Here is a 15,454-nt window from a genome sequence, read left to right on the forward strand (position 1 = left end):
GGGCAGTGTCCAAAGCCCCAGCAGGCCCCTCAGGGCAGCCTCCCTCTCCAGGAGCCAGAGCCAAGGCCTGCACAGTTACCATGGCAACCACCACCCTCCATCCTGTAGGCCCAGCTGACAGTCATGGTTTCCGTAATCTGGGGGGCTCTGGGAAGGTGGGTGGGGGGTGGGAGTGCTGGGTTTGGCTGGGGCAGCCAAGTTTGTTTTAATTTTTGTCAAATCTGAAATCAGATCCATTTCCCAGGGTGCACCTCAGTTGTCTAAATAAATCAAGTGGAGGAAGGGGGCCGGGAGCTGCATCCTCGTGGGCCAGCCCTTATACAGGATCCCTCCCATATACATCCCCAGGGAGTCCAGGGATGGGCACGCAGCCCTCGGCCCTTCATAGACCTGAGGTTCCAGATCCCTGTTCCCGGGCCAGCTCTTTGGTCCTCCGAGGCCAGGTTCACGAGCATCCATGGAGCGCCTGCTGTATACCTGGCCTGTGCATCACTGTACTGAGATGAGCCAGGCTCACTCCTGCCTGGGAGATGTCCAGAGTGCGTCCATGTTCCAGGACCCGCTGTGGTGTGAGGCCACGTCGTAAAAGTGGGTACCATTTTGAATGTCAACTATGCTCCAGGTCCTGGGCTTTAAAGAGGATATCCATTCACTCATTCGTTCATTCATTCGACTGGTCTTTATGAGCAGCAACCACTCTGGAAAGCTGCTTGGCAGCATTTATTAAAACTAAACATTGGGGGCTTCCCTGGTGGCGCAGTGGTTGAGAGTCCGCCTGCCGATGCAGGGGACACGGGTTCGTGCCCCGGTCTGGGAGGATCCCACATGCCGCGGAGCGGCTGGGCCCGTGAGCCATGGCCGCTGGGTCTGCGCGTCCGGAGACTGTGCTCCGCAATGGGAGAGGCCACAGCAGTGAGGGGCCCGCGTACTGCAAAAAAAAAAACTAAACATAAGCCTATGCTAGTATCCAGCTGTGCCACTCCTCGGTCCATACCCCAGAGAAATGCCCAAATAAGTCCACAAAAAGGCACGTGCGATTCTTAACAGCCCCAACCTGGGAACAACCCAAGTGTCCGTCAAGAGGAGAATGAGTCGGCAGGAGATTTCAACTGGGGATGATTTTGGCCCCCAGTGGACATGTGGCCATGTCTGGAGACATTTGTGGTTGTCACAACTGGGGTTTAAAGGATGCTCTTGGCACCCGGTGGGTGGATTCCAGGAATGCTGCTCAAAACCCTACAATGCACAGGGCAGCCCCACTGCAAAGAATTATCCAGCCCAAAATGTCAACTGTGCCGAGGCTGAGAAACTCTGTGGTACGTCCTTGTGATGGAATACTACCCAGTGATGAAAAAGAACAAACTGCTGCAGCAGCACGGATGGAGCTGCCAGGCGTAACGCTGGCACTGGGAGCCAGATGCCAAAGAGCAGAGCGTGTCCGAATCCAATTACACGAAGTGAAAACCCAGGCAAAGCAAACCGGTAGGGAAGGAGGTCAGAACGGCGGTAACTCTGGGGGAGAGTCCGTCGCAGGTGGGGGTGAGGGAGCTTGCGGGGCTGGAGATGTTCTTCTTGGCCTGAGTGGGGTCACAGGAGTGTGTGTATATGGAAAAATGCCTTGAGCTGGACATTAAGATTTGTGAGCTCTACTGCAAGCACACTTTATCTCAATAAAAAGTGTAACAAAAAGTAATAATGAATCACAGCTATAAGGAAAAATAAAATGCAACAATTAAAAAAACACAAGCACCCGCTGGGGCACCACAGCCCTGCAAGAGAAGGGTACCATCCTTGTTTCACAGACTTGCCCAAGGCCACAACAAGGGACAGAACCAGATTTGAACCTCACTCCATTCCATCTTTGTTTAAAGATTTGTTCTGTCCAAATCCACGGCAGCCTTGGGAGACAGGCACGGCAAACATCAACACACCCACTTAACAGATATGAAAATGAAGGTCCAGAGACTGCAGGACTTGCCCAAGGTGTCACAGTTGTTGAGCTGAGGCAGAAAATCGTTCCACAAAGCGAAGAGACCCGCTGGGCAGATGGTCCTAGGCCTCTCTCCACTTACATGCCTCTAGCAACAGGGAGCTCCCCACATGACACACAGCCCTGCCCAGGCTGATTGGTTCTGGTTATAAGCTATGGAGTCTCAGTGGGCTGAGATCCCTTAGAAGGAATGAGCTCTCCCTTCCTTGTCCCTGTCCCCAAGCCCACTTCTTAGAGTCCCTGTAATTTGACAACTCATTGAATTTGGCCAAAGTCTCTGATTCCCAGATGCCCAGCAGGCCTCCGTGCCCAGTGCAGACAGCTGGAGTGGGGGAGGCAATGGTGAGGGAACTGGGACCGTCAGCTTGGAAGGAAACCTGGGATGGATGGTCCACAGCAAAGAAGCTCCAGCCAAGTACCCTCACCAGACGCCACACCTCAGCCATCGCTGAAGAGAAGGGCAGGGAAGGCCCCTGGGGGTCCAGGGTCCCGCTGTCTGTGAGCTGCCCCAGCCTCAGGAGCCCATCCACAAAGAAGGTGTACTGCCGGGGAGCCTCCTGGAGTCCTAGGCAGTGGGCGTGGATGCCTCCCCTGGGCCCTCCCGGCAGCTTGGATGTCCCCCTGATGACGGTGTGGTCTGTCCTAGCCTCCCGCCCCCAACCAGGCTGTGCTCTCCAAGGGCAGAGCATATCCGACCCTCTCTGTGCCCAGAGGCCCACCTGGAGCAGCAGCTCAGGGGTGTCTGCAGCATCATGAGGGAGTGAGGTCCCCGTCACTTGGAGGCATCAAGGAGGCTAAGGAGGGACTTCTACACCAGAGGGATCTGCAGCCTCCCTCCCCACCCTGAACTCCCCCTCCTCTCCTTTCTAACATCCATCACTCACTATTCATATATTCAGCCCCTCTTCACTGAGGGTCCCCTCTGTCTGGCCCACAGTGGCTCCAGGAACCCCAAAGAAGACATGGTCCCTGCCCTCCAGAAACCGTGAGCAAACACTCCGTGGAGACACAGACGGAGAAGGTGAGGGCTGGACAGAGGGTGATGACAATCTCCCTCAGCCTCCTGGGGGCTTGTCCCCACCACACATCTCCCCTGCCTGCCCCTGACCACCCACATGCACACGTTCACGTGTGCACTCCCATGGAGCCCTGGAGCCCCTCCCTCGCATGCACACCATCCTCCACGCCCCCAAGGCCACAGCCCTGGGCACGGCGACCTACTCTCTCCCTGGAGAAGCTCATGAGCCCTTTCTCAGAATAATGTTTTTAAGTGCAAAATTGTTCTTAAAAGAATGCTTAGTATTAGAAAGGAAGGAAGCCAGCTCTGTTAAAATAGTTGTCAAAATATTTTTTAGAAAAACAAATTTGTGATGGGGGTGTGTTTCGTTATCAACACAACGGATAAACAGAGCTGGGGCGGGTCTGATGCCGTCTGCCTGGGAAGCAGGGATGAATGTCAATGACATTCCGAGAGCTCTACAACGACCAGGATGTGGCACGGGAACATTAAATACCGGTGACTGCTACCGGTGACAGTCGCAGGAACTGCCAGTAACCCCACCGTGCTTGGTTGTCTCCATTCATAATAGATAGAAATGCTCCATTTCATTCAGAAGTCAGTGAACACAAACATGCAACTTGTCCCCATCCAAGTTCACAAACCTTAGTTTAAGACCCTCGTTCTAGAAACTCTCTCCTCCTGGGCGCTGGGGACACCACAAGCCCCTGAACAGATGCCCTTCCTGCTTCGTGGGCTCCACCCCTTGATAGCTGGCCCTTCTCAGGCTCCCCAGTCCCCGATGTCCCTTCTCCATCCTCTGACCCCACACCCTCTCCCAGAGCCTTGACAACCGTCCCTGGGCTGACCAGGTCCTGTCTGGTCCTGGTCAGGGACCCTGACAGGGTCAGGGTCAACCCTCAACACAGGGTTGAGCTGGGGATCCAGCACCTGCCAAACAAGTGAATGGATGGATGGGTGAATGGGGGACAGATGGGTAGGTGGGAGGGTGGGGGTGCGGCCTTTGGGTAGCTGGACGAATGGATGATTGAATGAGTAGATGGTTGGGAAGATGGGTGAATGAATGCACGGATGTAAGAGTTGGATGGATAGGTGGGTGGGTGGGCAGATAAATGGATGCAGAGATGAAAAGATGGATGGATGGATGGATGGGTGGATGGATGGATGGATGGATGAAGTAAAGAAAGGTGCGAGGGGAGATGGGTGGGTGGGTGCACGGGTGAATGGGGGATAGATGGATGGGTGGGCATATGGGAGGGTGACTGGGAATGGGACTCTTTAGTAAATGGCAGCTCCAGGACTCAAACCCACGTCTACGGGACCACGGGAAACCCTTCCGGTTGGGACTCATCCTCCACTCCTCTTTGAGGGATTCCCACCCTCAGTCTCAGCCCTCCTCCTCACAAGACCCTCAGCTCCGTTCTTTCCTGGAGCTTCAGGAGATCTCAGGGACCACCTAGGCCAGCGCTTCGGAGCCCCAGCATTATTGACATTTGGGGCTGGATAGCTCTCTGCTGCGGGAGGCGGTCCTGTGCGTTGTAGGATGTTTGACCTTTATCCACTGGAAATCAGTAGCACACCCTCCCCAAGCCGTGACAGCCAAAGGCATCTCCAGACATTGCCAAATGTGGCCCGAGGGCAAAATCACTCCCGATTGAAAAATCACAGTTGATACAGCTCCACCTTCCCTCACCAACAATTTTAGGGATGAGAAAACTGAGACGCAGACAGGAGTGGCCGGCCTGAGGTCACGGGGCTTGCACGTGGGCTCGGCCTCTCTCCCGAGCCCAGCGCCTCCACATTCACACAGCACTTCACCATCAGCCGAGCCTTCTCCTCCTGCTTTCTCATCTAGATGAGCCAGATGGAAACCGGCGCCCAGAGAGGTCCAGTTGTTTGCTCAGCATCACACAGCAGTAAGCACCAGTGTCAGGATTTGAACTTGGGGAGAGACGAGGGAGACGGGGGGGAGCAGAGCACAGCTCCACAGGGCAGCTGGGGGCGGACATGTGGAAGGCAGCCCTATAGGAGGGCTGGAGGGAGCTGAGCAGGAAGACATTCTGGCTGATTAAAAAGACATATCGATTTCTCTCCAAGGGAAACAAACAGGGCCATTTGTCTCCCCACGGGACCATGACGCAGTCTGAGGGAGGCGACAGGTCAAAGTTGGCTTCTGACACGAAGCTGCAGCCCAGGCAGGACGGACGAGTAAAAATCCAATCACGTTTTAAATGCCCCAGGAGGGGGCTGACTCTGCATCAGCTGGCCCTCTTTCCAATCCTGCTGTGCATCAGTCGCGAGGAGGCTTCCCCTGGTCTGGGCTCTCGGGCTTCACGGGGCCGGCGCACAGGCTGCCCCCCAACCCGCCTCCGCCACCGCCAGCCTGGGTGGCCCGCACGAGCTGGCCTCGACTAGCAAACGGGCGATCTCGAGGAGGGCACTGAGCTGCACCCAGCACGGGGGAGGCCCTTAGGGGACGCAGCGCCCGCTCCAGCACAGCCTTCCTGAAGCGTCCTTGCACGCTCAGCCTCCACTCCTGTCTGCTCCCTACCCACACCCCAGGCTATAATAGCAGCCCTGGCGACCCCAGCTTGGCTTGGAGCCTTTGACCAGGCTGTTTCCTCAACTGGGCTGCCATGCCCCTCTGCCCGCTTCCCATCAAAGTCTCTCCTGCCCTGCTTTTTCTCCACTGACGGCACCTGCCGCATCTCCGGTCAGGACGGGCTGACCACTGCAGCCTCCTGGTGCCCTCAGCCCCTCAGGGTCCCTCTGCCAGGTCTTTACCCCATTTTTCTTCACTGGAATATGATTCGGGTGTGGCTCTGCCTCCCCCATCAGGCTGGGGACTCCTAGGGGTCACTGCTGGGTTCCAGGCCTGGTACACCGTGGTCCCACCCAACATGGCTGAACAGCCCTGGGGGCACCTCTGCTCAAGTCTGGAACAGTGTCCAACACTACTGAAGCTGGGCTTCGATAAACACTTGTTGAATCAATCAATCAATCAATCAATCAATCTTCATTATAGGTGCCTCCTGCTTGGTCTGCAGACCTTAGTCTCTCTCCCTCAAGCATCCTCCATTCTGCTCCAGGAGGGACCATTCTAATAAATGAAATTACTCATGTCCTGTCCCTGCTGGACCCCCTTAAATGGCTCCCCAGTGCCCACAAGACAGAGAGCAAGCTCTAACCTGACACTTCATACCCGGCTATCCAGCCCCTGCCTCACACTGTTACAGCCACACTAAACTCCTCACTGTTTTCTACACTATTCCCTCTGCCTAAAATACCATCCCTCAACTGTTCTCCTGGAAAACTCCTACTCATGCAGCAAGACCCAGGCCAAATGTCCCCCCTCCAGGTAGGCTTCACTAATGCTCCCAGGCTGGGTCAGGGGCAGGTTCTGCACCTGTAGCTCTCTTTCTTTTCTTTTTTTTTGGCTGCATTGGGTCTTCGTTGCTGCTCACAGGCTTTCTCTAGTTGCGGTGAGCGGAGGCTACTCTTCATTGCGGTGCGTGAGGTTGTCATTGCAGTGGCTTCTCTTGTTGCAGAGCACAGACTCTAGGCTCGTGGGCTTCAGTAGTTGTGGCACGTAGGCTCAGTAGTTGTGGCTCGCGGGCTCTAGAGCACAGGCTCAGCAGTTGTGGCGCACGGGCTTAGTTGCTCCGTGGCATGTGGGATCTTCCCGGACCAGGACCATTTCCCCTGCACTGGCAGGTGTATTCTTAACCACTGCGCCACCAGGGAAGCCGCCTGTAGCTCTCTTTATATATGAATCTCCAGGTGACAGTACCTGAGATTGCCCTGTGAGTCAGGCTCTCCCTGACCCAGCCAGGCTCCTCTAACTGGCCGTCCAGTCTACCCTGCGGACCAATGAGCGTGCAGCATCCACTCTGACTACCGTGAACATCCCCAGGGCATAATTTGATGCTGACTTTTAGTTCTGAGAAAAACAACCTTCTCTACACCAGATGGAGGGAAACGGACAATTTCCCAGACATGTGTTGCTTCTTCCAGCAACACTTGCTGTCTGTCTGGGCATTCCGCTTGGGCCAGGGCTAAAGGAGAAGGGGACACCTTCTCCAAAAGAACCCCTTCCCTGGCGGCGAGCAGCCCCTGGCCTGAGAGTCCTGGGCTCCGGTCTGCCCTGGCTTTGCCGACTACTCAACATGTGACCTCGGGCAGTTCACGCTCCCTTCCTTGGCCTCAGTCTCCCCAGCTGTAGAATGGGGAGTTAGCACACTCCCAGCCCTGCCACTGCATGGGAGGAGCTGAGAGTATCTGAGAGGTCATGGCGAGTGGGAAAGTACTTTGTAAACTGGAAAGTGATGAGCAAGCCCATCTGTGCCAGGCCTGGGCATTGGAGGCACAGAGTAAAGTGAGAGCCACAGGTCCATCCCTCTGGGGCCTCACGCCTGGAGGAGGAGACAAGGCCAGCAACAAACAATTCCCTGAGGCAGGAAGAAACTAAGATAGGGAAGGACTGATAAAAGGCTAAGGGAGCCTAGAGAGGAAAAAGCTGAGATCCAGGAAAACTTCCTGTAGGTGGCGACCAGGAAGCTGGGGCTGGTGGGGCTGGCAGGATTTGGCACCATGGAGATGGGGGAGAGGGCATTGTGGGGGCAGACTCAGCAGAAGCAAAGTCAGGGAAGCAGGGGTGTCAGGAAACACCAGCAGCTTGTTTGGGCTTCAGAGCAGAGTGCGTGAAGGGAAATAGCAGAAAGGCAGCTGGAGGCCAACCAGGTGGATCATGGAAGGCCCTGAATCCAAGCTAAGTGAAACTATTCTGGGGGTGACAGGGAGCTGCTGAAGGTTTTTGAGTGAGGAATGAATAAGCAAACAAATGGAAGCAGGCAGGCGGGGAGGGAGGAAACAGTACCTGACAAATGACAAACCGCTTCCATGCTGGGAGCCCCAGGACCCCCTGACGGTGAAGGCGAGTGGGGAGGAGAGAGGGGGTCCAGGGGAGAGGCTCTCACCCGAGGTTGCCGAGCTTTAGGCTCCCGGTTGGGTGCTCTTTCCACTGTGCAGGGAAGAAAAGGGAGGGTGACGCCAGCTGTCAGTGGGGCAGGAGGGGTGAGATCCCCAGAGCCGCCTGCTTAGACAGGAAGAGGTGGAGGAACGCAAGGCCAGATTTCCCAAGGGCCCAGATACCAGGAAAGGGCTCAGGACAGGAGGGGTGGCGGTTAGATTAAGGAGGACTTCCTGATAGTCAAGAGCCCTCAGAGGCCCTAAAGGTCCTTATCAGGAGCCCCAAGGCCCCGTCTGGTGCAGCAGGACTGAGAGGCAGCCCGCCAGAGGCAGGGGGATGGACTAAATGACCAGGGCAGGGGAGCAGGGCGATGGGAGAGGGGACTTCCTGCTGGTGACTGGCCCGTTTCTCTTCCCATGGTTAGGGCTTTGCAGGTTTTCCCCCCTCTCACTCCCCAGCCATCATGCCCTCTCCCCACCTCAACCCTGCAGGAGCCCACACATTCCCACCCCCGCCAACACCGCTCTCCCTGGCGGCCCAGCCCACAAACTTCTCAGACCATCGTCAAAGACGCAGGGCCCAGGTCCCCGCCAGCCTTCAGGACGCTTGTCCTGAGCCAGGGCACCCAAGCCACCCTAACTGTGAATGCTCCATCATCAGCTCCAGTGTGCACAGAGCTGTCACTCTGCACTTAACAGTTTGCCCGGTCGGTCAATGCTTGCCCTGGAATTCTCAGTGGACCCCCTGACATTCCCAACTGGTGGGGGGGGGCGGGGGGGTGTCACAGAGGCTCCCATTTCACAGATGAGCAAACAGAGGGTCAGCAAAGACAAAGGCCTCTCGGCCAAGGAGCCAGGAGCAGGTCATCATTCACACTGAACCAAGCCACAGTCCCGGCGGTCACCTCAAAGTCCTCTCCTTCCAACACCAACCCCAAAGCAGCCACACCTCCACTCGGACCCCGCTCTCCAGGCCCCACCAGCACCCTGGGCCACCGTCATCCCTTGTCACCATCCCACAGGTCCCCTCCAATGATGGTCTCCTGGCTGACGTCTCTCCAAGGGAGCCAGAGTGACCCTCTCCTGCCCCAAATGGCCACAGCTGTCCTCTGCACGTGCCTGGTACACGGCACACACTCAGTAAAGGCTTGTTGACCGAGTTCATGAATGCGTGAGTGAAGGCTGGATGAACAAGATCCCTTTCACCCCCAGAACCAACACACTGAACCCTCACAATGAACAGCACAAGGCTTGGCACCGCAGGGCTATGATGAGACCCTGGGCCCTGCCCTCTTCCTGCCCAGTGATGACCCAGGTCAGAGGGTCTGCAAGGCGGGGGTCTCAGCCAGGTGGACTTCAAAGCAAGAGCACCCACAGACCCCATCCTAGCAGAAGAGGGTCCCCCGGCAGGGGACCAGAAGCAAACAGAAGTGGGACAGAGCGGCAGATGAGAATCAGGACCACAGCCGTGAAAGCACAGAGCGATGGAGCCCACCCACAAGGAACATGGAGCCCCGCCCCCACAGACACCACTGCGATGCTTCCTGACAAAGGCGGCAGGGAAATGGGCACCCCAGGCAGCCTCTCCTGACTTCACTGCCCAAGTATCCCCAACCTGCAGACAGGGAGACTGAGGGCAAGAGAGGGGAAGTGACTTATCCAAAGTCACTGGCAGCTGGCGGCTCCTTGCTCCCAGCCCAGGCTGGCGCCCTCCCCATGCCCAGCAGAGAGGCAGCCTTCAGAGCCCTCCGGCTTCCACCGTGCATGGCTGGTTTGCGCCTCAGCAGAAGCGCTGACTCAGCGCTGGCTGGCGCGGGGGAGACAGCAGCCAGGAGCATGCCGGAAGGCAGGGGGCTGCGAACTCCTCCAGGGGGCAGCCCCTGGCAGGGCACAGTGAGGTGGCTCCCGAAGGTAGACACTGGAACCCAGGAAGACCCTTGCCCGGCCACCTGGGACTGCAAAGGAAACGTCCCTGCTCCGGTGGGGTGGGGAGAACCCCGTCTCCAGGCTCCGCAGGGGGCAGCCGTGTCCTGGATAAAAGCTGAGCCTGAGAATCCAGAGAAATTGAGGATTTCACGCCAGCTTTACCACATCCTGGCTGCACAACCTGGATAAAAGTTACTCAGCCTCGGGCTTCCCTGGTGGTGCAGTGGTTGAGAATCTGCCTGCTAATGCAGGGGACACGGGTTCGAACCCTGGTCTGGGAGGATCCCACATGCCGCGGAGCAGCTAGCCCTGTGAGCCATAACTACTGAGCCTGCGCGTCTGGAGCCTGTGCTCCGCAACAAGAGAGGCCGCGATAGTGAGAGGCCCGCGTACCGCGATGAAGAGTGGCCCCCGCTTGCCACAACTAGAGAAAGCCCTCGCACAGAAACGAAGACCCTACACAGCCCTAAATAAATAAATAAATAAATAAAGTTACTCAGCCTCTCTGAGCCTCTGACAGCACCTACCTCTTGAGGTGGTGATAAGGGTTAAAAGGTGATACTTCAGGCAAAGCGTTCAGCACAGTGAGCGCCAGCTCTTGTTATTATCGTCCCTGAGCCCTCCTCTGTGCTGGACACATGGCTGGGTGCTTTGCAGGAATCATCTCTAATCATCTTTAATCGTCCCATTCTAGAGATGAGAAAACTAAAGCTCGGGGAAGGGAAACTAGAGTGAGTACAGCCCACCACTGGCCCTTCTCCCACATGCAGCCAGTTACACGCCTAAGAAAGGCTCTCAAAGTCTAATCTAGGGTGGAAAATAGGTTTCCAACTGATTCGTCATGCTGCCACGGGTGCCCTGCTGGAGGATGCTGTTATCGATTAGCAATGTCTGCACGGATGAGGGCATGGGTACTAGCAGCGTAACTGGCACAAATGTTCCTAAATCACAGAGATAGAATCTGATTTTCCCTGGAACAACGTCCTCTGAAGGCATCATGTTCTACCTAAAGACTTGATGCCCAATGTCTTATTGAATCTACCACGAGCAGTGTTTACTCAGCTGTATGTGAGGGCTCTGTTCACCTTTTGCGCACAGGTAATAAGAGTGATAACCACACGTGTGGCAGTTTTTCGAGTTTACAAAGATCCATTTTCGCATTACGTACTGCTTTGGTCTGCAGTGCAATCCTGTGAAATGGGTAAATACCACCGCCGTTTGACAGGTGGAGAAACTGGGGATCAGTGAGGCTAAGAAACTGGCTTATGGTCACACAGCAAACAACAGGCAGAACCAGCCCATGGGTCTGTCTCACCCTGGTGCCCAATGCTTTCCACACGCCACCTACCCATGAGTCAGCACCACGGGAAAAAAAAACAAAGAGCACCATGGACCCCTTGACATTTCAGACCCAGTTTCCTCCCTGCTGAAACCCTGCTGACAGTGCAATGCTTAAGGGCCAGGCCGGGCAGGCAGGGAGTGGTGCAGACATTTGGGTGAGCGGACCTTTCCCACCCCAGCTCACCAGGTGGTGGAGGGTCCCAGCAGCCTCCTGGCTCTCCAGGGAGTCAGGTGGTGACTCAGGGCCTACCTCTGAGCCAGGGCCCCTCAGCTCCAGGGACACTTGTGCTCAGGACAGTCTGTCTGGGGCAGACCTCCCACACTGCCCTGCCCCCTCCCAGGCCTGCTGGTCCTGGTAGCCATTCCCGCTGACCTGACCCCGATGCCTACACGTCCACCCATGCTCCTTCGGGTTCTTGATGGGGAGCAGAATCCTGCAACGTCTGGAAATGCGAAGGGTCATTTTTGGTTGTCACAATGATTGAGGGCCACTACCTACCAATATTTAGGGACCAGGACAGAACACCAAGTGTCCTGTACTGTGCAAGACAGCTCAGACCACAGAACACTGTCACACCCAAAGTGCCAACCGTGCTCGCATTGAGGATCACTACTGCCCCCTCCCTGAGCTCCCTCCCAAGGACGAGGGGCGGGAGGGAGGTTTCTGGCCAAGGAAGAATCCTGGAACCCTCAGCACCTGATCAATGACATCCCCCTCCCCCCCCCACAACCCCAAGACCCGAAAGCCCAGCCTGAGTGCCCCATGATTAAGCCTCCGCTCCATTCACTACCGGAGACCCAGTGAGGACACTGCCAACACGCCCCCAGCGAACGCTACAGGAGCACCCGTGGTGCGCCAGGCACTGTGCTGGGTGCTGGGGTCCCACAATGAACAAGACAGGCTCGGTCTGTGTCCTGGTCACCTGATAGCACCCTGGAGGAGGCAAGTGTTAGATTCAGAATCACATACTGGCTAAAACGGAAGGGCTAATAAAACAGAGGGGCTAAGGGGAATCACAGAGGGCTGCCCTGAGGAGGTGGCACTTAACTGTGATTTGAAGGATGCAACAAAGGACCTAGCCAGGTGAAGAGGAAAGGAAAGCATTTCGAGAGGAAGAGCATGTGAGAAGGCCCTGAGGCCTGGAAGAGCTCGGGAAGCAGAGTGAGGTAAGCGAGGCCGTGCTTAGGGGGCTGGTTAGGACTTTGCTCTGCTCCTGCAGGGCAATGGAAACAGGAAAGGGTCTTGAGCAGGAGTGACCCGAGCAGACGAGAGGCAGCAGGTGGATGCAGGAAGAACTGTAGGAGGCAAGGTGGGTGGAGCCTCGCCCTGCGTGCTGGGGTCAACTGTCTCCGGTCCAGGCCCCTGGGCTCCCCATCAGGCTCTCATAACCCCTGTAGTCGCCACCCACCAAATGGCTCAGGTCACGGGCCAGGGTCTGACTAAACTCTGCCTCCTCAGTCCCGGCGCAGACCTGAGGTTCACACCTGAGGGCTTCCTGAGCCAGCGAGACACTGCACTGACCCCCACGGTCATCAGCAACTTCCAGAACATTCACATCAGCAGGACGCCAGGTCCTCACCCATCCGAGCTCCACGGCCTGAGCGAGGTGTCCCCTGACCCAGCACGAGAGTTGGCTCACCACCACCAGAGCCCTGCAGCCTCAGGCCTCCTGACCAGAGGGAACAGCGGGGCCCCGGGCAGGACCCAGACGAACCCAGGCCGTACAAAGGATATGGGTTGCACACCAGCTTGATGCACCAGTTCCGGGGGCTGGTGGTCTGTCGCAGGCAGAAGAAGGCAACGGGCGCCAGATCTGGGCGAGGGACGTCTGCATCGACTCCGTCCAGGGGCTCCTCCGGGCCTGGAGGGGAGGGAGGGGGGCTCTGGGGCCCGGGCTGCTCCGTGACTCCTGGCTCAGCCGCCGGGGCTGCGGCAGGGGAGGAGGGCAGTGGGGAGCTCTCGGCCATGTCGGCACTGAGCAGGGAGCCCTGCGGAAGAAAAAGAGACGGCGCTTGGCGGGGGACAAGCTCGGCACCCATTCCGCGACCCGCCTCCCCCTACAGGGGGACACGGCTCAGACAGCCCCGCCTCAGGCCCCTCGGCCTCACTCTGGCCGTGAGGATAGGAAAGAGCTGGTGGTCCTGGGGCAGGTCTGTCAACCTTGCTGAGCCTCAGTTTGGGGAGATGAAAAGTGGGGAGAACAAAACATTCTTAGAGTATACTTGTGATATTGTTGGGAGCTGTTGGTTGGTTGGTTGGTTTTTTTCAATGAGACTAGAGTTGTGTATTTATTGCATCATCAAAGTAAAGAAAACTTGCAGGAAAAAGGTGAAAGTGATTGTAAAGACAGACATTACTGCCAGGATGATGTGTGTTACAAAGCAGAGGTTGAGGTGCCGTGGGACCAGATACCAGCGTACCTGGGCAAGCCAGGATGGAATCAGGGCAGACTTCCCCGAGGAAGTGACATCTGAGACGAGACTTACAGCTGAGCCCAGAGGCGCCCCCACCCACTGCCCCGCAAAGCTGAGAACCCAGAGCCCTCACACGCCAACCTCTGCTTTACAGATGGAGAAGCTGAGGCTCAGAGAAGGGACAGGATGGACACGCAGCCAGGTGACAGCAGAGACAGAGCTCCACCAGGGCTGGATGCCTGGGTGTGTCACCTGGGCACCCACCCAGGCAGCACTCAGAAGGGCCCTGTGCTTGGTTTAAAGCCCGGCTGTCACCAGCTTGAAATCCTTAATACTTATTGACCGAGGGTCCCACATTCTCATTTTGCGCCGGGCCCTGCAAATCACATGGCTGGTCGTGACTTGAACACAGAGGTACTCTGACATCCTGGCCTCGTCTAATGCTCACTACAACCCCAGAAGCCTTATTAGGCCCATTTAGCAGATGGAGAAACTGAGAAGGGAGGGGCATGCCAAGGCTACACACTGAACTACGGCTTGTCTAGGGGCCGGAGCCCAGCACCAGCTCACCAGATTCAGTGATGACCGACTGTGGCCTTGCTTAGCCCACTCCTCAGCCAGCCAACGGCAGGGCTCGCCCCTCCGCACCTCACCCAAGAGGTTACCAATCCCTGAATCCTCACCCACTGGGGTCTCCTGGGCCCTGGCACCCTGGCAGTGCCAGGCTGGGCACTAAGAGTAAGAGATCCCTGGCACCCACCCGGCTGCTGCCCGCAGCCGCTGGGCAGTCAGCTGAGCCGCCCAGAGCTGATACATTTGGACATTTCTCTGGCTCCTGGGGGCAACAGGCGGGAGTTGGTGCCTCCTGCCACTTCGCCCGGCTGGTCAGACAGGCAGAGTTTTCTCCTGAGCTCAGGGCTTTGCTCTTGGTTCTAGAAAAACAGCCAAGGGCCTTACATAAGCTCCCAGGCACCCCGGCCCTCCACGTGTCAACCACCAGGAGGGGAAACATCCTCCCCGAATGGCTGCAGGTCTGCTCACCGCTGTGCCAGGTCTCTGCTCGCACAGCTCCCTCTGCCGGGAGCACCCTCTCCCCATCTCCCATCCACCGTTCTCCCAGGCCCTGACGATTCATTCATTTGTCCAACAATTATTTCCTGAGCACCTACTGTGTGCAGGCACTGTGAAGGCTCTGGGGTTAGGCTGGGGGAGAAGCCAGACTGGGCGCCAGCCCTCATTCAGCCTTCACTCCAGCAAGGGAAAGAGGCACACGGGTCAATTCATTTTTCTCTCTGGGTTTCCATAGCTCTTACCACCACCAAACATGCCGTATAATTTATGTATTTATGATTCAGTGTCTGTCTCCCGACCTGAAAGGAGGCTGTAAGAGAGCAGGGACTGTGGTCTGTTTCATTCACTGCTGTATCCCCCAGAGCCTGAAACAGTGCCTGGAACGTACTAGGTGCTCAATAAATATTTGGTGAATTAATAAAAAGTGCTGGGAAGTAAATAAACAAGGAAGAAAGATGGGAGTGGGGAGAACCCACCTCGCCCTCTCTAAAGAAAGAACTTTTAAGATAAAAACAAGAATCAGCAGTCACCAGCCATGGGTGGTCTCGGGCAAGAGCCCTCCAGGTACCAGGAACGGCTGGGAGGCTGGAACGTTCAGTGCATTTAAGGAACGGAAACGAGACCAGTGTGGCTGAGCAAGGGGCAAGCGGGGGGATGAAACTGAAGAGTTCGGCGGGGCCCACTGTGAGCCCACGGAAGGAGCTCGGGTTTTAGTCCAAGCGCAA

The 15,454-nt window shown here is 56.7% G+C and overlaps 1 protein-coding gene across 1 annotated transcript in view; it reads right to left on the reverse strand.

Annotated features, from left to right (window-relative positions):
• The window catches only part of CACNA1I (calcium voltage-gated channel subunit alpha1 I), a 103,187-nt gene extending 89,976 nt beyond the window's left edge, over positions 1–13,211 (reverse strand). The window contains exon 1 of the mRNA XM_060167156.1: positions 12,979–13,211. Coding sequence (XP_060023139.1) covers positions 12,979–13,211 — 233 coding nt within the window. The remainder of the gene's footprint in view (positions 1–12,978) is intronic.
• Between the last annotated feature and the right edge of the window lie 2,243 nt (positions 13,212–15,454).

Source organism: Lagenorhynchus albirostris, chromosome 11 (genome assembly GCF_949774975.1).
Source record: "Lagenorhynchus albirostris chromosome 11, mLagAlb1.1, whole genome shotgun sequence".
Taxonomy (NCBI): domain Eukaryota; kingdom Metazoa; phylum Chordata; class Mammalia; order Artiodactyla; family Delphinidae; genus Lagenorhynchus; species Lagenorhynchus albirostris.